A 27211-nucleotide genomic window follows, 5' to 3' on the forward strand; every position below is an offset into this window, starting at 1 on the left:
ACGTGGGCCTTATGTGGAGTCGGTGACGTCAGACGGAGTCGCGCGCATTGCCGTGCTCCTATGACGTCGGCCACGCCGGCGTGCTACGAAGAATTTTCCGAACGTTGCTGGCGCAAGGGGGATATTCACAAGGTGAGGAATCACAAGGTGAGGAATCCACAGGCAGATACTGTATCTACCAGAAAAAGTGTTACCGAAGGTAAGTAACTTGTTCTACTGCACGCAAACCAGTATGCAAAATATATTTCTATATATATTTCATGAAAGACACCAAACAATATTACCACCATCTTAAACGTAAAACAGGGCTAAAAGTAGGGGTGGGCGGAATTTATGTAGTCGTGCTACACATAGCTCTGCGAAACGGTAAGCGATCTCCGCAAGCACGCAAAAGTTCTGTGAACACGCAGAATTGCTTGTTCTGCCCGTTCGCGATGCTTTTTTCCTGTTCGCGAACACTGTTTGCGTGCTCGGGGAGAAATATCTTGCAAACATGCATTTTGTAAGCGCGAACAAACAAAAAATTCTGCGAAGCTGCGGATTGTGAAATATCTGGCAATTCCACGTTCTCCGCGGAACGCGAAATTACCCAAATTCCGCAAATTCCCCGAGCAGAGCGGAATTTACCACCAAGGCCTAGCTAAAAGTTCAAAGTCGCAGCCATTGTCAAAGCAATAATAGTTGGAATCGTCCTGCATAGGTTCCTCTTCCGGTCAGCAGCTCGTTGACACTTGTTGCAAAGATACACTGGTCACGTTGAGTTGAGCACCGGTTTCTGGCATTACAGCAATCTTCAGCCAGGCTTGCTTGAATTCTTGCTTTGTTCAGATGCTCCGTCCATCACCACCCCCTTTTGTTCGACTTATAAAGTTGGTCACTGCCTTTGTCTATCTCAGTAAGCTGTCCAGCTCTACTGATCCTCAGAACGAAATTCAACAGTTTACTCAGGCTGGCTTCCACATGCTTTCATTCTAGCAGAGGGATCCAGTAAATAGCACCGTTGCTATTGAGTTTAGGTTTAAAAAACCCACCCTTGTGAGTTAAAGCCACAGTTACCAGAATTATAGGTACTCTTTAGGGCTGTATGCTGTTTCACACCTGTTAAAGCTGATACCCACCGTGTGGGAAGGAGGCAGTTTCTTAATTTAAAGGAGGAGCTAAATATTAAATTGAACCCTATAAATTGGGGTATAAAGTGCTGATTTTGGTGCTTTCCGCACCAAAATCTGCCTGTCCATTATAAACTGGGCCTTATCGCCTTTTAAATGTTGGCAGATTTGACCTGTTGAAATTTACCAGGGTAAAAATGTATTTGTAAAGCTTACTATCACTTGTGAGAATATCACGGTGCAGAGCAGGTGTATGTTCCTAGCCGTACCTAGGGCAGGTTGGTTAATTGAAAAGTCAGGTTTTCAGCTACTTGCGGAAATCAAACAAAGAGGTAGAAACTCTGATGTGGAGTAAGAGGTTGTTCCACGCTTTAGGTGCGATGTAAGAGAACGCCCGTCCTCCTGCTTTGTTTGTGTATGCATGGGATGTGTGCAAGTTGGAGTCCCGTGGAGCAGAGATGCCTAGGTGGTTGGTGGAAGGTGATGTCACTGTTGAGGTAGGTGGGGCCTTAGGTGTGTAGTGGCTTGAATGTGTGTGTGTGAGAAGCTTGTAATCAGTGCGTTTGTGTATTAGGAACCAGTGGAGCTCCCTCAGATGTGGTGGGATGTGTGTTCTGTTTGGGATGTTGAGGGTGAGTATGGCTGTTGATTTCTGGATGGTTTGTAGTCTTCTGGTGTGTTTTCGGTGTTCTCGGTGTAATGGGTGTTCCTGTAGTCCAACTTGCTGGTGACTAGAGCATGAGTGACTGTTTTTTGCTTTTGCTTCGGAGCCATTTGAAAATCTTCCTCAGCATCTTCAGGGTGTGGAAGCAAAATGCAGTGACGGTGTTGACTTGTGATTTCATGTTCAGTTTGCTGTGATGATTGCAAGATTTCTGTTGTAGGTCCAAGATAAGCCAGTTACCAGTTGGAGCCCACTGCGAGTTGTTCTTGACAAAGATCACTATTTCTGGCTGGTTGGTGTTGAGCTAGAGACAGTTGGATTGCCTCCAGTTGGGTATTTCAGTTATACCTGTGGTGAACTTGTTTCTTGTGTTGTAGGTCTTGTCTGAGAAGGAGAGTACGAGTTGTATGTTATTGACGTAGGAGTGGATGTTGATGTGTGCGCTGATTACATTGGGCTAGAGGGTTCATGTATGTGTTGAAGAGAGTGGGGCTGAGATATGAACTTTGAGGCACTCTGCAGATGAGTTTGCAAGGTCCCAAGAGTCAGTTTCCACCATGATAAGATGTTCTATCAGTTAAAGAGCATATCCAATGGAGAGCGGGACCATGAATGCTAATCTCTTGCAGGCACCTTATGAGGTTAGGGTCTGAGACAGTGTAAAATGCTGCAGAGAGGTCCAGGAGAATGAGGGCTGACATGTCTCCTTTGTCAAGGATCGTGCAAATGTTGTCCATAGGGGTGATGAGTGCTATTTCTTTACTGTGGTTGGACCTGAATCCAGACTGCGTGAGGAGCTGATTGCTTATGATTTGGTCAAAGAGGCGTCGATTGATTAGTTTCCATGAATCCTTGATTGGCTATGATAGTAGGGAGATGGATCTGTAGTTGGAGAGCGTGACTGGGTCAGGGGGTGGTTTCTTAAGCAAGAGTTTGATGGTAGCATGTTTCCAGGTGTCTGGGAATATGGCTGAGTCAAAGGAGGCGTTGAGCATGGGTATCAGTGCTGCGCTGATTGTAGGAGTACCTAATGTAAGTACATATAAACAACGAAAGAGAAAGGGTAATAAAGAATACCCCATAGGTTTAATATGACCAAACAACAGGAGAGCAACCTGATAAGGAAGAAAAACTCCAAAAACAAAATAATGAAAACCAGGGAGGAGAAATTATTTAGAAACAGGTATGTTAATCTCCACCACCAGAAAGGAAGAAGAAAAAAAGGAAAGTTGTGGAAAGGGAAGGACAGAAGTATATAGCCTGAAGTACTTATATTGAGTGAAAAAAGGAACCCTCAGGCACCTACTCAAGGTAGGTAGCCATTTGTCTTCATCGGGTTCCTGTTTGTTAGTAAGTGATTAATATTCAAAAAACAAGTGCAAGTTAAAATGGGTATTGACTACACCCCAAATAAATTCTTTTTAATAAGGGGGTAGCTCTAACCCAATTAAAACCAAAGTGAAAAAACGGACATATATGGGATCGTGTAAATTTGAACCCAATGTCCTACAGGGGTCGACATGTGTCAGCTATAGAGCCCCAGTATGGCTCAGCATTCCTCAGGACCAACAGAAATTCTTACCTTGGTGGTGGTGCACCCTAAGGCACCAAACCAAAACCAGGTAGAAGGAAAGGAAATTACAAACTTGTAATAGCTGCACGCAGATGTTCAGGTGCATACACTCAATTCCGAGCGTCCTAGATACAATGGGTCAATGTATCAAACTTCAAACACCCATGACAGAAAGGTCGTCATGTCAAGGTATGGAGAAGCAAGGCATCGGGCTTCATAGGCGCGCGGCAGTAGGAAATCTTCACGCCAGCGTATTTCTGCTGACGGCTCCCCGCAGCAATCCTAACGCTGTCTGTTCCGGGCCACGGTCGACCCCTGTAGGACATAGGGTCCAAATTTACAGGATCCCATATATGTCCGTTTTTTCACTTTGTTTTTAATTGGGTTAGAGCTACCCCCTTATTAAAAAGAATTTATTTGGGGTGTAGTCAATACCCATTTTAACTTGCACTTGTTTTTTGAATATTAATCACCTACTAACAAACAGGAACCCGATGAAGACAAATGGCTACCTACCTTAAGTAGGTGCCTGAGGGTTCCTTTTTCACTCAATATAAGCACTTCGGGCTATATACTTCCGTCCTTCCCTTTCCACAACTTTCCTTTTTTTCTTCTTCCTTTCTGGTGGTGGAGATTAACATACCTGTTTCTAAATAATTTCTCCTCCCCGGTTTTCATTATTTTGTTTTTGGAGTTTTTCTTCCTTATCAGGTTGCTCTCCTGTTGGGGCGTGGCTAAGCACGCAATGGCGGAGGACGTGCTCGGGTAGAGCTCTGTGAAAAGCTCCCCTTCCCCGAGCCAGTTATCCGCCAATTTACGTCGGGGCCGCCGGAAATTGCAGGCGGACACCCGCGGAGACCATCCCGACAGCCAGGCCGACTTTTGTCCTGAGGTTCCGTCGGGCCGGACCCCGGCCTGTCCCACGGCCCTTCTGCGGGCCCTGTGGCCACCTGACCGGCGGTGCGGTCACGAGAGACCGGGGCTTAGGCCGAGCGTGAAGGCCCCGGCCCGCACTCCTCGGGGGCCGCCAGCGGACTGCCGCCGCACCAGCAACGACCAGCCTCGCTACCGCTGCCCCAGCCAGCGAACCACGGCAGCCCAGCGTCTACGCTGCAGCCTAGGAACACGACTTGCCCGGTGAGGAGGGGGTGAGTCGGGAGACCCCGGAGACGCAGCCCGGCACCAGGCGCTACCCGGGGAGCTGCAGGCTCACAGGCAGGTGCGGAGGGCCCGGGGAGGAGAGGCCACCCACAGCTCACCACCGCGCCCAACCCACGCTCCCCGAGGACCGCCAGCAACCCGCTACCGCCCGGAAGGCACCGGGGACCCAGCACCCAGCACTCCCGCCACAGGTCCGGTACCGCTGCCTCCGACACGCCTGGGAGGACCGAAGAGCGCCAACCGGGAGTCACGGGCAGGGGTGCAGGCACGGAGGGGCCTGGGCGGGGAGGCCACACACAACTCGCCGCCACGGGCCGGTGTCACCGGTCAGGCCCGCAATCGGTGGATGGTGGCACAGCGGGCGTCCCCCCCCCCCGCAGTGAAGACGCACGCAAAGGCATTTGCGAACTCCCCCCCCCCCCCCTCTGCACAGGCACACGTGCAGGGAGGAAGGAAGGCCAGGAGGGAGCGACCGGCCTCACACGAGCCACCCGGACCATTGGGGCGCCCGCTACATCAGGGGCTGCGTGGCGGACCTGGGCCACGGAGGGGCGAAGACCCGGCGGACCCCCCACCCCCCCAGCCGCGGCCGGGGAGGAACTCAGACCAGCGAACCCCCAACCCAAGCCGGGGGTGACCCCAGAGGAGCCACCAGAGCGGCGGAGACGACAAATCTGCTGGTCGTTCGCCCCCGCACATGTCAGGAGGGGTGCGGACCCGCACCAGGACTGGTGGGGCCCCGCAGAAAGGGAAAACGAACAAGCAGCTAGACAAAATGGCTGCCGAGCAACTGACCACGAGACTAGACAGCGTGCTGGCGGCCGTCGAGCGAATGGAACAATCGCTCCAGCAGACCAGGACCTCCCTGGAGTCCAAGATATACGGCGTGGCCGTGGACCTGACCCTCCTGAGAGACGACCACAGGAAGCTGTCCGACCGAACAAAGGTCCTGGAAGGCACAGTGAAGGAGATAGAGCCCAAACTCACCCAAACGGACAAGCACGTGCAGGACCTCCTGAACAGAGTAGAGTTCCTGGAAGACAGGGCCGAAGATGCGGAAGGGAGGGCGAGACGCAACAACATCAGGCTCGTGGGTGTCCCGGAAAAATGGGAAGGGAACCACCCTGCACAACATGTGGAAGACTGGCTACGGACCCTGTTGCCAGAAGACACGCTCTCGCCCCACTTTGTCGTAGAACGAGCGCACCGAGTGCCGACCAGGCCCTACGCGACCGGCGCCAACCCAAGGCCACTACTCTTCAGGATACTGAACTACAGGGACCGTGACACAGTGCTGCGGGAAACGAGGAAAATGGGCGAAATCCGCATAGACAATGCGGCGATCATGTTTTTCCCCGACTACACCATCCAGGTGCAACGCCAGAGACATGACTTCCTGGAAGTTAAGAGGAGGTTGCGCACTGCAGGCCTCAAATACTCACTGCTCTTCCCGCAAAGCTGAGAGTGGTGGCAGGGGACAACACGTACTTTTTCGGGACCCCCGGGGAGGTCAGCGAGTGGCTGGACCGAGGCACGGACACGGCACCCAAGACCCATCGGGGGGGGCGAGACAAGGCCCAGGCGACGCGGCCCACGACACCGCCGGAGGCACGGAACACAACAGTCCCACCGGGCAGAGGGAGGGTCACGACACTCTCCCCCGTTGGATCAAATGCTCCAGGAACAACGCGACGCGATGCGGAAAGTTTCCCAGCTCAGCAACCCACCCTCCCAGGAATCACACCCCGGGGACGGACAGCAGACAGCGCCCAGCGACGACGACGAAGCCATATACGGGATCCCGAACTCACAGATCTCTGTGGAACTGCCGGTGGTCACGCCGCAAACCTCGGACCTGATCCACTAGCCCCACAGAAGCAGTATGGAACAGGACCGTCCAGGCGAGGGGGATGCGGCAATGACCGACGAGACGCTGAGGCGCAGCTAGTGCCAGGTGCAATTGGGAGTGCACTCCTCTACCCCCCCTGCCTGCCGACTGGACAGCGGACCACAGACACAGTGAGTACTGCCTTAGTGGCGTTGGAGGCTGATGAGATTGGTGATGGTGGGGTTGCCCCTTGACCCGTGCTCATCCTTGGCCGGCTGCAGGTGCGGCCTGGGGGGGAGAGGTGCCCTCCCTGACTGGGGCCGAGAGCCCGCACAGAACTGCGACCCTCCCCCCCAAATGGCCGGGGTCCACACAAGCGGGGCTCCTTAGGACCAGAGCCACGTCGTGTGCCGGTCCACAGTCGGTGGCCAGCAAACGGCTTGCACCCTGAGGCTCGGGGATGGAACCGGAACTCCCTTAACTGACTTAACTTCCTCTTAGCCTCAACCGTGCTTATGCGCACTGCCCCTTAGACTGGAACTGTTGTCCCTCTCAATTGAGATTATGGACGGTGGCCCGTTTCGCCACGGTCCCTTTGGTATTTCAGTGGGTCTTGCCCACAGTTGGTTAATGTTGGTTATTGTTTTCTCCCCACCTAATGTCTACCTGATCAATGCAAAGTGTACTACGAGGGGTGGAGATGGGCATGCTGAGGATGGCGAAGGGAGGGCCTCTAGTGGAGCGGCTGTTTGTACGAGGGAGGGGGAGGAGCACGCACTGCTAATATGACTTCGATTAAGATATGCACCTGGAACATCAGGGGAATGCACACACCTGCGCGCAGATACCAGATATATTCCTACCTGAAAAGACAGCACGTACAAATCGCACTCCTGCAGGAGACACACCTATGTGGGGTGGAGGTGGCTGCACTGCGGCGCAGGTGGAGGGGTCAGTTGTACGCCACGGAATACTCCTCGTTTGCCCGTGGGACACTACTGTGGGTTAGGCCGGGCACCCCTTCACAATGTCTGAAGTGCTCACAGACCAGGGGGGGAGGTATGTACTGGTGAAGGGCAGGTTGGACGGGCAGCCAGTAGTTCTGGCGTCCGTTTACTCTCCAAACACAGACCAGGGAAGCTTCCTGACACACCTATCGGAAAAATTGGCGCCCTGGCACGGAGTCCCCTGGGTACTGGGAGGTGATTACAACACAGTGCTAGACCCTGCGCTGGACCGCTCGACCCCGCCCAGGCCAGATGCTACATCTTTGGGGGCTGCGAAGGCATTCACAAGATGGGCGACACAGTGGGACCTCAGGGATGCATGGCGCGCGCACAACCCGGACACCAGGGTATATTCATATTACTCGGGGGCGCACACGCTACATGTCCGCCTGGACAGATTCATGGTGACAACGGAAATGCTACCGCACATTACTGAGTTGCAATACCTCGGCCGGACACATTCAGACCACAACCCACACACGCTGGCAATAGCATGGGAACGCCCACACCCACCCATACCCACGTGGCGGCTACAACCCGCCCTGCTGCTCGACGCACCCTTCAGAGACGCCCTACAGGCCCGAGTAGCGCAGTACTTCGCCGACAACTCGGGCACGGCGTCCTCCCCAAGTGTGGAGTGGGACGCCTTCAAAGTAGTGATACGGGGTCACTGCTTGGGCACACAAGGGAGCATACAGAAAAAGTTGGAGGCGGACCTAAGCAAGGTGGAGGCGGACCTGCTCCGTTGGGAGCGGGAGGCAGTGATCGGCGCGAGTGACCGGCTAAGGGAGGCCCGTGAGGAACACACTGCGCTACTAGAGAGACTGAAGCACGTCAACTTCGCGGCCCACTCAGCGCGGGTACACCAACATGGCGACAAACCGGGGAGGTTGCTGGCTTGGCTGGTCAAACAGGAATCCCGCACGGAACCAGTATCCGCCATTCGGACAACTGGAGGGGAGATCGTGTACATGCAAAGCATGATACACCAGGCATTTGTGGGGCACTACCAGGCCCTATACAAGTCACAGCTGAGGGTCTCAACGGCCACCATTGAGGGTTTCCTTGCTGACGTCCAACTGCCTTCTCTGACGAATGCGCAGCAGGAGGACTTAGGGGGCCCGTTCACCCAAGAGGAACTGCGAGAAGCCATCTTCGCAATGTCCAACGGCAAGTCTCCCGGCCCCGATGGCCTGCCTGCCGAGTTCTTCAAAGCCTGTTCGGACGTACTGGTCCCGGAGATGCTCAAGCTATACACACACGCGATCGAAGACTCGGCGCTCCCAAACTCACTAAACGAGGCGAACCTGGTTTCGCTGCTGAAGCCAGGCAGGGATGGCACGTGCATGGGGTCCTACAGGCCTCTGGCCATGTTGAACACGGACTACAAAGTGTTCACCTCCCTGCTGGCCCGCCGCCTGGCCCTAGAGGTCCCGGCACTGGTGCATGCAGACCAAAACGGGTTCATGCCGGCGAGGAGCACTTCCCGTAACTTGCGACGTCTCTTTCGGGTCCAGGAAGCGGCCACACTACATTGGCCGAGGTCGGGGTGCCTCGTATTAGACCTGGAGAAGGCCTTCGACTCGGTGGAGTGGCCGTACTTGGGAGCGGTGCTCGACAAACTTGGCGTCGGGGATGCCTTCATGGACATGGTCGGACTGCTATACCAGCGACCGAACGTCCGCGTACGGACGGGCAGGCTGCTGTCGGAGACGGTGCGAGTGCGCAGGGGTACCAGACAAGGCTGCCCCCTGTCGCCCCTTCTCTTCTCCCTGGCGATTGAACCCCTGGCGGCTCTACTGAGGGCAAGGGAGCGGAATGGGGGATCCCACTGGCTGACGGGGTGCACTCGGTCTCGCTCTACGCGGACGACCTATTACTCTATGTGCGAGACCTCACGACGGTGCCTGCAACACTGTCGGACATATTCCGGACCTTTGAAGGGGTGTCGGGCCTCAGAGTCAATTGGACTAAGTCCGGAGTATACGCCTTCAGCCCGGACCTGGAGGAATGCGAAGTGCACCTTGGTGGCGCCCGGCTCACCTGGTACCCGACCACGTTCAAGTACCTCGGGCTCCACATTTATAGAGACCCGCAGAATATACTGGAAGGCAACCTGGTGCGCGCCGTGTCCTCGCTGAGGGCCCAGATGAACTTCTGGAGGACCCTGCCGTTGAATGTACCTAGCCGGATCGCTCTGTCTAAAATGATTGCGCTACCGAGACTACTCTACCACTTTGCAAACGTCCCGACATATGTACCCACAAGGATCTTCCGCGAACTGGAGGCGATGCTCCGAGGCCTGATCTGGAACACAGGGCGCCCACGAGTGGCCCTGGCGAAGCTGTACTCCCCGACGGCGGAGGGGGGGCTGGCGGTCCCCAATATGGAGTTATACTACCTGGCAGCACAGCTGCAGTGGGTCACGTACTGGCTTAGCGACTCACACCTCGACGACACCGCCAACGCGGACTACCAATGGACGCACCCGCAGGTGTGTGCCCTGTTCCACCCACTGACCAAAGGGCCTCGCCCCCTGCCCCTGCACATGGCCGTAGCCCGCAAATGTTTCCTTCGCTGCCTGAAGTTGACGAAGAACGTCAAGCCGTATGTCCCCGCCCTTCCCCTGCTGGGTACCCCCCGGAGGAATGGGATGGTGTCACCGCGCAGCATGGAACCCTGGGTGGCCGCCGGAGTGGAGACAATGGGAGACCTCTACGCGGAGACCTGCTTCCTTTTGCGGAACTATCGGTGAGCACTGGCCTGCCAGCGGGACAATTCCTGCTACACGCGTCAGTGGTGAGGGCGTACACGGAGTCCTGGGGGGACATCCAGGAGGAGCCACAACTTCATCACTTGATCCAGTACTTGCATGTTATGGGCAGAGGATCACACATTACACACTGGCTGGCACAGGCGCTCCTCATGCACACTCAGAGGTCCACACAACCGATCAGGGACAAGTGGGCGACCCACCGGGGGAGGGGGTGGACAGACAAAGAATGGAAACTGGTCCTAGCCAGCCCTGTGAACATCCCACGTAACTCCCGCTTCCGCACTATTCAATTGTATATACTACATCAGGCATATCTGTCGCCAGACAGAATAAATAAGTACTTCGCGACAGACACCACAGCCGGTCCCAGGTGCGACCTGCTAGATGCCGACATCCTACACATGCTTTGGAGCTGCCCGACTCTGTCCACATACTGGGGGGAGGTGACATCGCTCCTGACGCACAGCACAGGCCCGGGGCTACCTAACACGTGGGAGGCATGCGTTCTCGGGCTATACAAGAGAACTAAACAAAATAAAACACTAGCCCGGTTCTGGGACCTAGGCCTTATCACGGCCAAGCGCCTGCTCACCAGGCACTGGAAAAGTAGAGAACCACCAACCCCCGCACACTGGTACACATCCTTTCTCAACTGGGCCAGAGCAGAGGGCACGGCACTGCGAAGTGAGGAGATTGCGGGTTTGAGGCAGTTCCCGATTGCACATGTTTGGGATGATGTCCTGGGGTCCCTGCGGGGGGAAGGCGAGGCCAGGGGGCTCACGCAGAGACAGCTGAGAAGGATAGACGCCCCACGAGCGGCGACACCATAGGCAAGGCTACGCGCCACGATGGCCCCCCCCCCCCTCAATGTGGGCAGCACTGACTCCCCCCGACACACAAGCCACGACCTACAATCGGCCGCACACACGAGGACCCTCCACCACACAATAGCCCGAACACGGATCTTAGCAACTCTGCCCTGACCCAGCCCCCACGAGTACACTTCCCCCCCCCCTCATATCCGACCCCCCCACGTAACCCCAAGTTAAAGGTTTCGCACTCCTGGTCTTACCAGCCACGTGAACACCCACCGTCACACGGCGGCGGTCAAGTGCCACTGACTGGACACTCGGCAGGGAACACGGGAGCGGGTGACACCCACCGAAAGTGCAACAGGGGCGACACATGTGTCTGCCACGCACGCCGTACACTGAACCAACAAACAGGGGGATGCCACCGCTCACCAAACCTGTTCCACACCAATTTCACGGCTACTCACATACGCGAGCTAAAGACCCCACATTTCAGTGGTGCGCCACCAGCGCATGCCTAGCATGTTGATGGGACGTTGGTGCCGTGCGCACAGATGATACGTGGCACGGCACTGGCAACACAGACACACTGGGACATACTGATATGATCATCCCTGTTTTATGTTGAAAAGTTACTGGTTGAATTATAGAAAAATGTAAAATGAGACGTCAATTATAGAAAAGATCGTGTGCGCAATGTGAAGAGTGTACATAATCCGCCAGTGAAGAAGCACGCCAGACTTCGAGTGAGACGTTGCATAATGCCTTCCCCTGTAACCCTACGCCCCTACGATTCACGGATTTCTTGCAGCCGGCCCGCAGGGTTGTAGGCTCTGCTATATGTACTGCACTTTTTCTTTTACAATAAAAAAACGTCTTCAAAAAAAAAAAAAAAAAAAAAAAAAATCAGGTTGCTCTCCTGTTGTTTGGTCATATCGGTCGTACCGAATGTAAGCACAGTGGAGTCATGGGTTAGATGGGGTTCCCTAGGTAATGGTCTTCATGGTAGTGGTGGTTTCAGTGATGGTGACAGTGAACCCCAAGGGCAGGGTTTGTTCTTTGGCCTTAATGGGAAGTTGAGTTGTGATGGGAATGGGCTGTAGTTGAGGGTCAAAGTTGCCATATGTCTAGACGATTTTGTTACAGAAGAATACTGGGAGCTTGTTGTCAAATGTCTTGCAAGGGTTTGATGTTGCAGGAGTTGTGATGAAATCTTTGATGATGACGAAGATGTCCTTGCACTGTTTGTGTTGCATTTGATGCAGTCTGCAAAAGCTGTGCGCTTGGTATTCCTTATATGCTGGTAGTAGCATCTTAGGTGGCTTTGGAAATGTCTTTATCCATGGTGTCTTGATTTGTTCTCCATTTGCACTCTAGTTGCCTGAAGTGGTGTTTCTTCAGCCAGAGTTCCTCCATGCACCAGCTGGTCAGTGGTCAGACTCTTGCCATTTAGTTGTGCTTGATGGACGCAAGGATAGCAGCGCATGCAATGATCCAGATGTTGACGTTTTTGACGGTTTTTGGCAATTTACTGGTGTATTTGGGCCCAAATGGTGTCCGGAGGTGTGGGTGAGTTCACTAAAGTGCAGGGTGAGACCGAGGTTTTCTAGAAGGGCCGTAGAGTTTGAGTTGGTGCGGTCTTCTGGTGAAAGTTAAGGTCTTGGATAAGGCTGAAGGTGCTGGTGTTAATGAGGTGTGCGACAAAATCCATGATATCGCTGGCAAAGTTGGTGTGGGGTCCTTGTGGTCTGTATACCAGGGTTCTGCCCAGAGAGAGAGACATTACCTGTGATGCTCATCTTGAATGTAAGGTGTTCCTTGTGGGTAGTGGGGGTGTCCATGTTGGTGGTGCAGCTGACAGTGTCTTTGAATGTGATGGCAGCTTTACCTCCGGACTGGTGCTGATGGTGTTGCCTGGTGATTCTGTACCCAGCAGAGATGGCTGTAGCGATCTTTGGGGCAGATGTTGGGTTGAGCCATTTTACATGAGGAAGAGCAGTTCTTGAATGTCGTTGTGCAGTAGGTCGCATATCCCTATGGCGTATTTAGTTAGCGAGTCAGTGTTAAACAGCATGCATGTGTGTATGGCGTGTTGGGTGGGTGCTGGTTGGACAGTGTGAGCATGAACTCGTGGCTGGTTCGTTTGAGTGTGTGCCAGTGTAGTGCTCTTGGAGTGGGAGTGGTGGGTGTGTGAGGGTGCATGAGAACTTGCAGGAGGTGTATGTGAATGCCCCCTCTGATTCTTGTTGCGGTGTTGCAGCAGAGCGGTGGCTGGGGTTGAGAGCATGGAGGAGGAGCATGGCAGGGTTGTGGTAGGTAGGGGTACAAGGGTTACTGGCGGGCACGTTCCAGGCGTGAAAGGGTGCAGACAGGCAGTGCTGTGACTATCTCGAAGTAGGTCCTAGGCGAGGGCAGGAATGCAGGGGACGGTGTAGGGTGTGAAGATGGATGATGGGATATACAGTGATGTTACTTCTGGTGCAGATGGATGATGGGAAATGCCCTGACATCACTTCCTGTGCAAATGAATGATTGTAAAACCTTGAAGGATCTACACATATGGCCCCATGCTGTATTCAAACTTATGTATACTTTACAGAGATCTATAGCTTAGTATTATACACCTACATGCATACATACAAATATACATACATAAATGCAGATTGGGCTATTCAAGTGTTGGGTGGGTGCTGGTTGGACAGTGTGAGCATGAACTCATGGCTGGTTCGTGTGAGTGTGTGCCAGAGGAGTGCTCTTGGTGTGGGAGTGGTGGGTTTGTGAGGGTGCATGGGAACTTGCAGGAGGTGCAATTCACCTCACTGTGAGTAATGGATTTTTTGTTTTGTACATGCGCATATCTGCCTTAAACGTAGACCACTTCAGTGCCATGGATAGTAGGTTCATTTCTGCTTTCATTTCGTGTTTTATTTTCTATTTATTCTTCCAGTGGTTCATTTTTTTCCTAAACTTTTGTTTTGCAAATATTTACCCCACCATTGATTGTGGTATTGTTTACATTGTATTACTTTTACACTTTTATTATTTAATGCATATTTGCCACAACAACAAAAACAATCCTGGTCTTTGCCAATTATTGTTCTCATTCGTTGTAACTACAGGGTGTATATTGACTGAGTGTACGGAAATTAGTAGAAAGGTTAGTAGTTTTTTCCTCTTTTTTGCTATTCTAATCATATTTGCCAGCGTGCTGCAATACAAATTTTGAAATACCTCAAAGAATTGTTTGTTCACCCTCTTCTGGCAAAATGATTAATAACTGGGATGCTTTGTCCCTCTGCAGGCTTCATTCAGGCTCTAGTTACAGAGTTATGGTCTGTTCTGGAATGCGGAAGAGATGATGTTCGAGTAATTTACCCAAGATCCATCCCGGTAGACCCTATTGACAGGAGCTGTCATAAGGTGAGAAGTTCTTATAATTTCCTAAATGTCCATGTGACTGTCCTTCCCAGTGCTGGATCCTGGCACAGAATCTGATGCCAGTCATAGGCCAATAGACTCAGCTGGATTGTACATTTACCTCATACTTTTAAATTGTTTCCTACTCTAAGCCTTCAGCTTCTAATTAATCTTTACGTCTACCTTTGTTTTATCTCAAGTATTAATCACTGTATTTGTGGCCGTTTGTTGTCACTTACCAGTCTGTTTTACATCTTCCCTTTGCTTTTTTCCACCATTGATTTTGGCAGCTGGACCAGTCAGCCATTAGTGTGGCCATGAAAACACCTTTGTCAAACATGTGATGAAAGGTTTCTTGCAAGGCGAGTTTCTCGCCACAGTGGCAAGTGACTTTCCAAACAACAGTCTTGTACAACAATGGTGCACCTGAAGGTGGTGTCAGACTAGCATGCCTGAATTTAGCACCCACGCCATTTGCGACGGTTCTGCCATCGGAAAGAGAGCGTTTGCCCACAGTCCAAAAGCGTAAATAAGAAGGAAAGCACAGATGGGAGGAAGTGACTTCCTTTTTGTTCTGTTTTTTTTTTTACCGATGTCCCATTGCTCCCCATCTATAAATCAGACCCTTATTTCTGAGACAGGATGTATGATCCATTATTTTTGTATTCCATCATTATTATCCTTTTGGAAGTATAACTTCTAGAAGGGAGCATGATCATTTAAAAAAAATCCCAACAAAAAGAATTCACGAATGACAGAGAAACGCGTTGTAATATTTGATATATTATTTCTAAAGGTAGTTTTGTAACAAAAAGGGAAACCCAGTAATCGCCGGGTACCTGGGTCAGTTGGTAGAACAAGTAACAGAGGTCCCTAGTTGAAGAAATGTGCAGGAATTATATGCAGTCAAATAATAATCTTAATCAACTAAACAAAGTGTCAAAAACAGCGCAGTGAGTGCCATTACAGAAATACATGCTCGGTGCTCCTTCATTAGTGACACACACGTGTGATAAATCTGATCATCTTATGTGTCAAAATAACAAGAACACAGTCCTTCGTAATAAATCATATATAAAACAAAAGAATTAAAAGTGCTATCCAGGTTCAGAAAAGGGGGCAAGTAGGTGAGCTCACCTGAGAAGAGTAAATCCTCCCCAGCAGACATCTATGGAGAAAGAATTATTCAGAATAGGTTGGGAATGGTAGTAATAGCAGTAAGGGAATTGCTGGGGCCAAGGTACTATGAAACATCAAGTAGATATTCTTTCGAAAAGCATTCTTTATAGAGGCGATAACGCACAGTACAAAATATTTTCTAGCGGATACATTTAACTACATGTAGATTTTATATTTAATTTAATTATTTATTGAGTTAATACATTTATAAGATTCAATTGGCGTACTGCACAGATCTTACCTGTCACTGTGTTTTCTTATTTGCCTTTTTATATTTATTGGCCACTACAGCCATCTGAAATGATTGTATTCATGATAATGTTTGCACCCAGAATGCATGAGTTTTCATTTGTCCACACTGAATTCATCTTCCGTCTGACACTATCCCAACCTCCAGAAAATGTGCATTATCAAAATCATACTTCTTATCTGTGAAACCTTTTGGCTTTTCCAGTGCTTGTTCTTTCCCCTCAGGTGGCCACATGGCAGGTGCCTGAACGCATGGTGGTAATTTCAGAATGAATTTCATGAAAGCGAAAGAAAAACCATTCCAAGATGGTCACCGTGCATGGACTTGGATGCACCATGGCTGTTTTGAAATTTCTTTTCTGGCTTTTAGCAGAATCATGCAAAGATGGCCACCATATATGCGTCCAAATGCACAGGGGCCATGTTGAAATGTTTTTTCTATTGCTATTAATTTTAGCATTGCTGATGAGACTTGCTCATGTATGCACCGTGACTTTCTTGGAACGGTGTCAAAACCCTTTAAAAATGGTACCCATAAAATACATTACAGGCAAATTTGACATCAGGTTGCAAGCCTGAACTGGATGGGGGAATGATTTTAATAAAAAGTTAGCAGGCAGGAAAGGAGGAGGGAGCAGGGAGAAATGCTGAACGAAAGAAAATAGTTGCTTGTGGGCATTGCAATGCAAGATCTGACGTCAGCAGTGGAAGGATACATGTCATTCATTCAAAACCAGGTGGCATGAAAATCCTTCTAGGTCTGCACGGCAATCACAAGAAAATGGAGGAAAACTATTGCATCGGCAGCAGGGTGAGCGAGGCAAGAAGGTTATCATGAGGATGGGGCGGGGAGGGACACACTGCCAGTAAGTCTGTATTGGATGCAGTTGGTCTGCCAAAATGCTAGGCATAACAATTCCTGGTGTCATGCAGTCGGTTTCATTATTTAAAATAATGACTATATGTGATGGTGCATAATTTCTGCTCGTTGCAAACACTAATTTACACCATGCTTTCTGACAGCATACCATGACTGATTTGTACAGATTGCTTGCACCGCCAATAAGAATTAATCATATCAAAGTCCCAAATATAGATAGAGCATATTTGTGAATAGTATTTCATCACAGTTTAATCCAATTCATTGTATTGCTTATGGTTCTGTTTCTCAAGTAGTGAATTTAGCTCTTTGTTCTTATCCATCTGAAGGTACTTTTACAGAGTTGTTCTCATATTGGGTTCTCACTTCATTACCATGGTCCACTCAGTACAAAATCTTCCTTCCTCTCATGCCGATCCTACCTCAAAACAACGTGCTGTGGATAAGCTTGGTTCTCACAGGACAGTTAGCATCGGCTTTGCAAGCAGAATTTTGCTGCTGCAATTTATGCTTTGTGAATTTGTGTATGACAAAGAATTACCTCAAAACATGGGTGCCTTCTGCCAGCCACTGGGCTATTTAAGTGCATTCACGGGAATGCTCTAGAACAGTTTATTTTCCAAACTGTGCAGTGTGGTCCTGAGATGATTTTTGGGGGATCCTGAAAGTCTAAGCAATAAATAAAGATGACATAAAAAATCTCAATTTGTGTTGTCGGATTTGCTGCACTTCAAAGAAAGATGTCAAATATCACATTCTGTCTTCTGACAAATTGCTACCTGTTTTTTTAACATGGGGATTATTGTTTACACATTTCTCTCACTTTGCAGACCGAGAAAGAAAAGTAAAGTGAATTATGTCACAATCTCGCTAGGGTACAGAGAGTGTGAAAGGAAAGGCTGTAGGATGTCCTTTTACATAGCACAGAACAAAATATAAATATCTGTAAATAAACTGTAGACGTTCAGCAGTTAGGAGCAAACATGAAGCTCTGTGTCTGAAGTGTGATGGAAACAAAGATTTTAATAGGATCAAAACAAATGATACTTTATTCCGTGATGCACAAATGATCAATATTCACTGAAACCCAATTTCCACACTTTATCATTTGTTTGCAGTATAGCTTTGTCAATAAAACTGTAGGTCTGCAAATCTTGTGCCATTCAATGAAAAATGTGCTGACTGCGAATGAGAGTGCGCTACCATGTGACGTCTTAGTTGCTTTAAAAAATTGCTGCCTTGTGTACATTAAAGCTAGGTAGGTGCAAAAGTTTGTTCTAAAAATTGAGTCGTGGTTTGAACAAAGTTTAGGAAGCCCTGCTCTAGAGAGATGTCTGCATCCTAAGAAGAGGCACACGTTGGAAGATGTTTGATATCTGCAAAACAGCCTCCAGAGAATAGCCCTACACATTCACCTTTTATTAGTGGTAGCAGATGAGAACAGAAAATAAGTTGCCATTCATCATAAAGATGTTTTCTTCGTTCTTAAAGTGGTAAGTGCAGTTTCTATTTTTCACAACTAGTAGATGTGTGGTATGAGGGTTTTGACCTGATAGATCTTTATGTTAGAAGAAATGGGAGTAGGAAGTGGCCCAGGTACAAATGGCTGGAATATTTCTAGTTATCTTTATTACTTTGGCCATCAACCTTGCACCATTCTTCCCTACTAATATGGGGATTGTACTCCTACCAGTTTTCTCGGTACCTGCAGTAAGTGGAGTGTCTTCCTGCTGGGTAGGTGGGGAGTTTGAGAATAGCGCGTCATTGGCCATAGCGGAGTAACAAAAAGTGCCATCTGGTAATCAAGTCGTTTGTAAAACAGGAACTATTTTCTGAACTAATACTCGCTTGCAGCGTGCACGGCTCTGAACTGAAGCATCAAACATTATCCCTTGGAGCACTATTCAGAAGTACTCACACTTGATAGCCATAAAACTAACAACACGCGCCCTGCGATCAGTTGCCTTTTAACGTTCCCTAAACAATTAAATTAAAGGATTTCTTTAAAAGGCTTATGGCAGCACTTTACTGTGCCTAATGGGAGAACTGGAAAGGTACTTTAAATGAAAACAATGCACCGTGTAGCTTTCCTTGGAGGTTTTTAACTGTGCAGATGATCACAGGCTACTTTTCTCTGCGGAGGCGGTTGCTGTCGGTGTGCTATGTATAACTAAAAGTAGAAGTCCCGCAGTGATAATGAACACCTTCAATGGAAAGGCAAATAGCTTCTAGTGAAGGTTCCCCTTACCATGAGTAGAAATGGTTACAATAGAGATCTGTCAATGGAGTTCATGTGAATGGTGTTCAGAAAAGACCCTATGTAGACTTTCACAACAGTGAAGATTACCGAATATTTGTATAATTCAATTTCCTCAAATAAGTCTCCTCCTTCCGAGTGCAATTCACTAAAACAATATTAGACGTTAGTCAGTCCTATGGGAAAATGAACTGTAGTGTCTGTGTTGTCAAAACAGGCTCTCATCTGTTTGTGCAGGTGTGCTTCAAATCTCACTTCCACCACTGGACTGGTCACCGAATTTTAAAATACAATGTTTTAACAAGCATTTGCAATGCAATAGGTCTCGCATTTACACAAGTTTGAGCTATTGGGATTGTAAATGACAATGCCTTTTATTTATGTTTTGTTTTTTAAAACAGAAATAAAAGGCATTGTCATTTACAATGCCAATAGCTTAAACTCGGGTAAATGCAAGACTTATTGCATTGCAAATGCTTGTTTAATGACTAAGCCGGAAAGGCGGGCGTTACTTGGCCGGACACGCTCCCTTCCATGAATACTGAAACCTGAGGAAGGCTCAGCTTTCGTCCGGCCGGGTGCTCCGAGTACAGGCAGCAGAAAGAGAGTTGTGGAAAAACAGGATTGGCGGGAAACTTCTGTGTTCTCAAGGTAATGCAGTGCTCATTTTGCATAACCTGCCCATAATTTATCCGGGTCTGAGGGGTGAATACCACTTCGATGACCGGCCCGTGTGCCCTAGCACCTATGTTTGAAAAGAAACTGAGGTCCCAGTGCCAGGGGAAAGCATAGCTGTGTGGGATGGTAGTGTGGACATTATAGGTGATTCAATCAATCAATCAAACATTTGTAAAGCGCACAACTCACCGTGAGAGTCTCAAGGCGCTGGGGGGATGGGGGAGGCCGCTACTGGTCGAACAGCCAGGTCTTGAGGAGGCTTCAGAAGGTCAACAGGTCCTGGGTCCGTCTCAGGTGGGTGGGGAGGGTATTCATGTCTTGGCGGCGAGGTGGGAGAATGATCTGCCGCAAGTGGCGATTGGCGGATGTGTGGGACGGTGGCGAGGGCAAGGTCGGTGGAGTGGAGCTGGCGGTTCGGGGTGTAGAAGGACAGTAGTTCATTGAGGTACGCTGGTCCGGCGTTGTGGAGTGCTTTGTGAGCGTGGGTGAGAAGCTTGAAGGTGATCCTCTTGTTGACCGGGAGCCAGTGCAGGTCTCTCAGGTGGGTTGTGATGTGGCTGTGGCGGGGGAGTCCGAGGATGTGGTGTGCGGAGGTGTTCTGAATGCGTTTGAGTCTTTTCTGGAGTTTGGCCGTGGTTCCTGCATAGAGGGCGTTTCCGTAGTCCAGTCTGCTGCTGACGAATGCTTGTGTGACCGGCTTTCTGGTGTCAGTGGGGAACTATCGGTAGATCTTGCAGAGCATGCAGAAGATGTCGAAGCAGGAGGAGGAGACGGCGTTCACTTGCTGAGTCATGGAGAGTGTTGAATTCAGGATGAAACCCAGGTTGCATGCATGGTTGGTTGGTGTCCGGGTGGTTCCCAGCGTGGTCGGCCACCAGGAGTCGTCCCATGCGGAGAGGTTGGAGCCAAAGATGAGGACCTCTGTCTTATCTGAGTTTAGTTTCAGCGACTTGTCTTCATCCAGTGGGCGACGGCCTTCATTCCCTCGTGGAGGTTTGATTTGGCGGTGGCTGTGTCCTTGTTGAGGGAGAGGATCAGCTGGGTGTCGTCGGCGTACGAGATGATGTTGAGATGGTGTGCTCGGAAGATGTTGGCGAGTGGTGTCATGTAGATGTTGAAGAGGGTTGAACTGAGGGAAGAGCATTGGGGCACACTGCAGGTGATCGTGGTGGCTTTGGAGCGAAAGGGGGGGGGGGGGACTCTCTGGGTTCTGCCGGTGAGGAAGGAGGTGATCCAGTCCAGGGCTTTGTCTTGGATCCCTGCTTTGCGGAGGCATGTGCGCAGAGTGTGGTGGCAGACGGTCTCGAAGGCGGCCAAAATGTCCAGGAGGATGAGGGCCGCAGTTTTGTCGTTGCCCAGTAGGGTCCTGATGTCGACAGTAGTAGCAATAAGGGCGGTTTTGGTGCTATGATTCTGCGTAAGCCGCACTGAGAGTGGTCCAAGGTGTTGTTCTCCTCCAGGAAGTGGATCAGTTGTCTGTTGACCGTCTTCTCGTTGACTTTCGTTGGGAGCGGGAGCAGGGAGATGGGTCGGAAGTTCTTGAGGTCTTTCGGGTCTGCCTTGGGGTTCTTGAGTAGGGCGTTGATCTCTGCGTGTTTCCAGCTCTCCGGGAAGGTGGCGGACTCGAGGGAGCTGTTGATGATCTGGCGGAGATGGGGTGCCATGATGGAGCTAGCCTTGTTGAAAATCTGGTGGAGGCAGGGGTCGGACAGTGAGCCGGAGTGAATGGAGTTCATGATTTTGATGGTGTCTTTGTCGTTGACGTGGTTCCAGGAGAGTGGTTCCGTGTTGATAATATGAAAGCGGGCGCCTTGCTGTGAGAGGAGGAATAATATTTAGCAGTCAGCAGCCACATTGTTGAAGCTAAAGCACTGCATGCCCGCTGCTTTCAAAACCAACTGAAGTAGTGCATGGCGTGCCTGCAGAAACTCATTAAAGAAAATAGTGCCTACAGACTAAATAAAACGTACCCTGTTACAACCGATGTAAAAGGGCCAGCCCTTATGGGAGGTTACAAATGAAGACAAGGCGGTACTAAGGCGGGACTGACAAGCCTATTTACGAATCAGTAGCCAGCATTTACGAAGGAAAATGACACCAGCCAATTAAAAAATATGGCCGGAGAGTGGGCGGGGCATACTCCAATACTGCATGCCTTGCAGCAGTGCATGCATTGCCCAGGCTTGTCCTAAAATCAACTCTTAGACAGATGACCGCGCTGCCACACTGTGACTGTGTGACACTGTTTTAAATCTTGGGTAGCTCTGCCTTATTGGATGGTAATATGCAGAATCCGAAAACCAGGACCTTGTCTCCCTAGAGAAGATAATTTCAACCTGAGACTTCAGCATTTGCATCAGTAGCATTACTCAGTGTGAGGAATTTTTTTGGAAAGAAGACCTAGGCTTTTGGTGAATTTTAGCCTCTTCATTCCAGACTAAAGGGAATTCCCAGTGTAACGCTGATGCCTTCAAACGGATGGATACATGTGTTTTTTAATGCTATAAATATTAGGTGTGAGATCACCAACTACTGTAACAACTGCCAAATGCACTTAGAGACATAGCTGTGGCATAAGAGGCAGCGGTTGAGTTTACGTTGCCAAGCAGATAGTTTTCTTCACCTAATCCAAATTAGGGCAGTAGATGCGTGTAAGCAGTCGATTTAAGCATCTTTATGTACTCTTTTGGCCATTGGATTAACCTCTTGGGCGCGGCCGCGATTCTGCGCCTGTGCCGCACTTTTATTGAGTGGGCGGGTTCATGACGGCCCTCAGCCGTCATCAGCACATGCCCACCGTGGTGCATGACGGCCGGAGGCCGTCATCAGCATGGAAGGGGTTAATGTTGGTATTAGGGCTTATAGTTTTATTGAAAGGGTACAACATCTCCCTAATTTGAGATAGTGTATCTACCTCAAACCTCCGTCTGTGTAACTGGCAGTTGTAGTCCAGTCTACACCGTTTGAAAAATTGTCTTTTTATATTCAACAATAATAGAACACACCATCACCCTTGGGTCTCCTGGGGATGGACTGCCGTTGTTCAACATCAATTTTGAAGTGGATAGTTTCTTCTGTTAATTTAAAAACACAGGAGGTTCAGCTTTCATGTGCTATCCCATGGTAAATCATTCAAGAGCCATGGGAGCCTTCACGGAATGGAACAATTGACTATCTACTTCTGTTGGAACTGGTCCACTATTCGACTATTCAATTAGTCCACAAGCTTGGAGAGCTTGATTTACTATGTACAAGAGCTCTGAGTTAAGTTTTCCATTGGCAGACAGCAGAGACATTGCATCACTGATACAATATAGCTCTTCCGAGCGTCATTGAAGTCTATTTATGAGTTAGGCAAGGGCACCATAAATGCCCTTAGCATTATCACACCAGTACAGTAGTTGCCTGTAGCGTCTGTGAATGATAATGGCAACTTTTCATTTCAAATCTTAGGGTGGCAAATTCAGTTTGGTAGTAAGAATCACTTGTGAGGTGAGCAAGACCAGGTTTGCTCCCTGAATATTGAATCAAGAATATAGAGGCCTGCAAATATCAAAGAAAAAATATCGAATCCAAAATATCAAAAGAGAAGTATAGAATTTCTGTACCTAACTCCACATACATGTACCTAGGGTGCTCTATACAGGATCTGCTCTCCACCTAAACTTGGGAACTACCTAGAGTTCTCTCCTTCTTTTTTGAGCATATATATACATGGATATATATTTGTATATTATATATATATATATGTGTGTGTGTGTGAGGGTGTGTGTGTGTGTGTGTGTGTGTGTGTGTGTGTGTGTGTGTGTGTGTGTGTGTGTGTGTGTGTGTGTGGGTGTGTGTGTGTGTATATATATATATATATATATATATATATATATATATATATATATATATATATATATATATATGTGTGTGTATATGTGTGTGTGGGTGTATATATATATGTGTGTGTGTACATATATGTTTGTGTGTGTGTATATATGTATGTATATATATATGTATATATATATATATATGTATATATATATATATATGTATATATATATATATATATATATATATATATATATATATATATATATATATATATATATATATTTATATATATTCACTGAAAAAAACAGAGGTTTCACACCAGTTATAGTTAGCTGACATAAAACCATTGAAATTCCCACGTTATAGTTAGTTGGACTCACTATAACTTGCGCGCCTGCAATGCACTGCTGATGACGTCACATATTACATCACTCATGACATGGCCCCCACATCAAACCTAGGGGGTCAGGGGGGGTCTACTCTGCCTCCTTATGGTCATTTCCCCCTTTGTTTTTGCCACCTCTTGTGTCTCGATTTTACCGAGACACAAGATGGCGGCCGCTCCGGACTGTTTCGAATGTTTACAGACACCGGAGAGCCAATCAGCTTTCCGTGCGCAAGTCGCGTGGCGTACCGTGGCGCTGCCATAGATATATATATTTTTTTGAACCTAAATTACTCAAAAACCACTAGAGAACATATCTTGAGACATAGCAAAGGCACATCTGGCTACCAGTCCCTACAATTTTGCCAAGTTTGGTGGAAATCCATTCAGCCGTTCGGGCTAAAAGTGAGGTTGACCGCCCTATGGAAATTAACATGGGGAAAACACGTTTTGGGACCCCCCCCTTTTATCTCGGCCCCCGCTTGACGAATCCCCTCCAAGCTTTCAAGGAAGGACCGGAGCCCCGTGAGGCAAATTTGAGGAAATATTCAGGCAGATTCATCAACCGGCGCCAAAGTTATTCACAATAGAATTTTGAGATTTTGCATTGAAAAAAATCCTAACTATAACTATCTACTGGCGACCGCCAGTAGGTATTATATATATATATATATATATATATATATATATATATATATATATATATATATATCAGCACAGAATCTTCACACTTCCACAGCCCAGCGGCGAATGAAGAGACAGACCCCACGTTGTTCCAGGCAAGATGTTTTATTTGGTTCCTGTGCCTTCCAAATGCAACGTTTCGACTACTGGCGTAGTCTTGATCACACACCTCATTGCACAAAGTGGAAACTTTTTAAATCTTTAAGCAGTGTGGACACACCCATCAGGTCCCACCTCCAAACGTGAGTCACGTGTTAAAACATTTGTAACATCAGATCTATTAAAAGTGCAGCGCCCAATTATGCAAGTTTGTGCATTGGTATTATTACATTGCTACGAAAATAATTTTGTTGAGCTAATGCAATATACATATATACAAGAATTGCTTAAAAATATCCGCTTGAATGCGCATAATTTTATAACTAGGAGACGTACATTGTAACATCTGAAGTCCATGCATAGTTCATATTTACAAGAATTGTCGTACACATATACCCGCTTGAATGCGCATATGTTTTAGTCCACAGAGACACTATTAATGCACATATGGAAATGCGCTATTGATTCAGTAATTGTCCCATACATTTTACAGACTTAAAAAAGTATGACCGCATAAATGCGCTGTTGAACCAATATTGACGGTTGATTCAAACATGGGTAATGAAGTACATAATGCATACAACAGAATCTGTCTCATCGACTATAAAAGCAAATCGGCACAATCCATAATGAATCTCGTAATTCATGGCATTGACACTGCTAACTGATGCTTAAGATCGTTATACAAGTGACTAAAAACTGTATACCAAAGAACAACACCCAAATATGATATAATATATACATATAACATAGATTCGAATTCCTGTATATGGCTATATATGCACTTCTCTACATTAATTATATATCCCAATCAAGTTTATACAGGAAATTATTACATCGAAACTAGTGTGTATCCCTAAAAAAGTGCTGAATAAATTACCAGTGCAAATTAATCACCCAAAATACCTATAACTAAAGTTTCATGTGTTTGTTTAAAAAACTGAACTGCTTGAAAAACCAAGGCAGTTAAACCCTAACAGAAACAGGATTACAGAATACCTAAAAATAGGTGTTGTTATATCAGAATTTCATATATATATATATACATACACGCGCAATATTTACATTTATATTTAACGTGCTCACGTTATGGTCCCTATATACATTTTAATGCAGATTTTAGTACGAAACTGGATATTCCTACAGAAAATTGTGCAGGTCCTCCGTTGCATTCAACCCGTTAGGTTGCTTGCTGTCGAGCTTGATTATATATTGCGTTTCTAACCGGCGCAATAGTTTTTCGCGGTCTCCCCCACGCCTCGGGGTAGCCACTGCGTCAATAACATAATAGGTGAGACATGATAAATCCCTATTGTGTTTGTTATTAAAATGACGCGCCACTGGATATGCTGCATCGTGGTTAACTATTGCTCTTAGGTGCTGTAGTATCCTCACATGCACCTGTGCGCCGGTGCTGCCCACATAACGTAGGCCACATGTGCAAGTTAGGACGTATACCGCAAACTCCGTACGGCAGTTGTAATTGCCTTTGATAGGAAAATTGTGGTCAGAAAATGGAGTGCGGTAATGAGTGGTATTCTGTCCAAACTTGCACGCCCGACAGGATGAACATTTGTGGAAGCCCTTCCTCCCAAACCTCTGATCAGCAATTGGTAATTCAGGGCTGGGTCTTGACAATTTGCTGCGCATGCTGAACGCGCGCCTGAATGTAACCACAGGTTTTTCAGGTATAATATCGCGCAGTACAGGATCAGTTTTTAAGACTAGCCAATGTTTGCTGATAATGGATTTTATTTTGCGATGTTGTTGGCTGTAGGTTGTTATAAGTCTGTTAGTATTAGGGGTTGCTTCCCTCTCTGGGGGTTTAGGCAGTAGCAACGAATCTCTGGTTCTGCCCTCGCTCTTTTTCAATGCAGTTGCAAGACAAGATCTACTATACCCCCTTTCCTCTAGTCTAGCAAGCATTGCTGAAGCCCCTTCCTCAAACTTAGCCTGAGTATTACATATGCGTTTGAGGCGAAGCAATTCCCCCAATGGGATGCTCATGATTACATGTTTGGGGTGACCACTGCTGGCATGAAGAATACTGTTCCCAGCAGTGGGTTTTCTGTGGAGAGCAGTTACAATGTGATCATTGATAACTTGAATGGACACATCTAGAAATTCAGCAGTGTGATCACTGATGTTTGAAGTGAAAAATAAATTAAAATGATTATTGTTAAGATTATTAACAAAAACCTGGGCACTGCTGATATCACCCTCCCACACACAAAAAATGTCATCTATGAAACGCATCCAATATTTCACATGTTCAAAACCAACAACGCCAGGGAGTTCCCGCTCCTCCCACAGCCCCACGTGCAAGCACGCGTAGCTGGGAGAGAAGCAGGAACCCATGGCCACCCCACGTATTTGTCTCCATATATCCTTACCAAACAGGAAATAGTTATTATTGAGACACCACAATATTAGATCTATAATCATTTTGTTATGGCTATAGTAAGCACAAGACTTACGTCCCAAGAAATGTTTGATTCCTTCAATGCCAGTGTCGTGCTCGATACATGTGTATAGCGATTCGATGTCCAGGGTAATTATACACCAGTTATTTTGCCATGATATGGTTTCCAATTTGTTTAAAAAGTCACCGGTGTCCTTGATGTAGCTAGGTAA

The 27211-nt window shown here is 48.0% G+C and overlaps 1 protein-coding gene across 1 annotated transcript in view; it reads left to right on the top strand.

Annotated features, from left to right (window-relative positions):
* TBC1D32 (TBC1 domain family member 32) overlaps positions 1 to 27211 on the top strand; it is a 959368-nt gene that overhangs the window by 485049 nt on the left and 447108 nt on the right. Inside the window, exon 21 of the mRNA XM_086926728.1 lies at positions 14232 to 14350. Coding sequence (XP_086782854.1) covers positions 14232 to 14350 — 119 coding nt within the window. The remainder of the gene's footprint in view (positions 1 to 14231; positions 14351 to 27211) is intronic.

This window comes from Lissotriton vulgaris, chromosome 6 (genome assembly GCF_964263255.1).
Source record: "Lissotriton vulgaris chromosome 6, aLisVul1.2, whole genome shotgun sequence".
Taxonomy (NCBI): Eukaryota; Metazoa; Chordata; class Amphibia; order Caudata; family Salamandridae; genus Lissotriton; species Lissotriton vulgaris.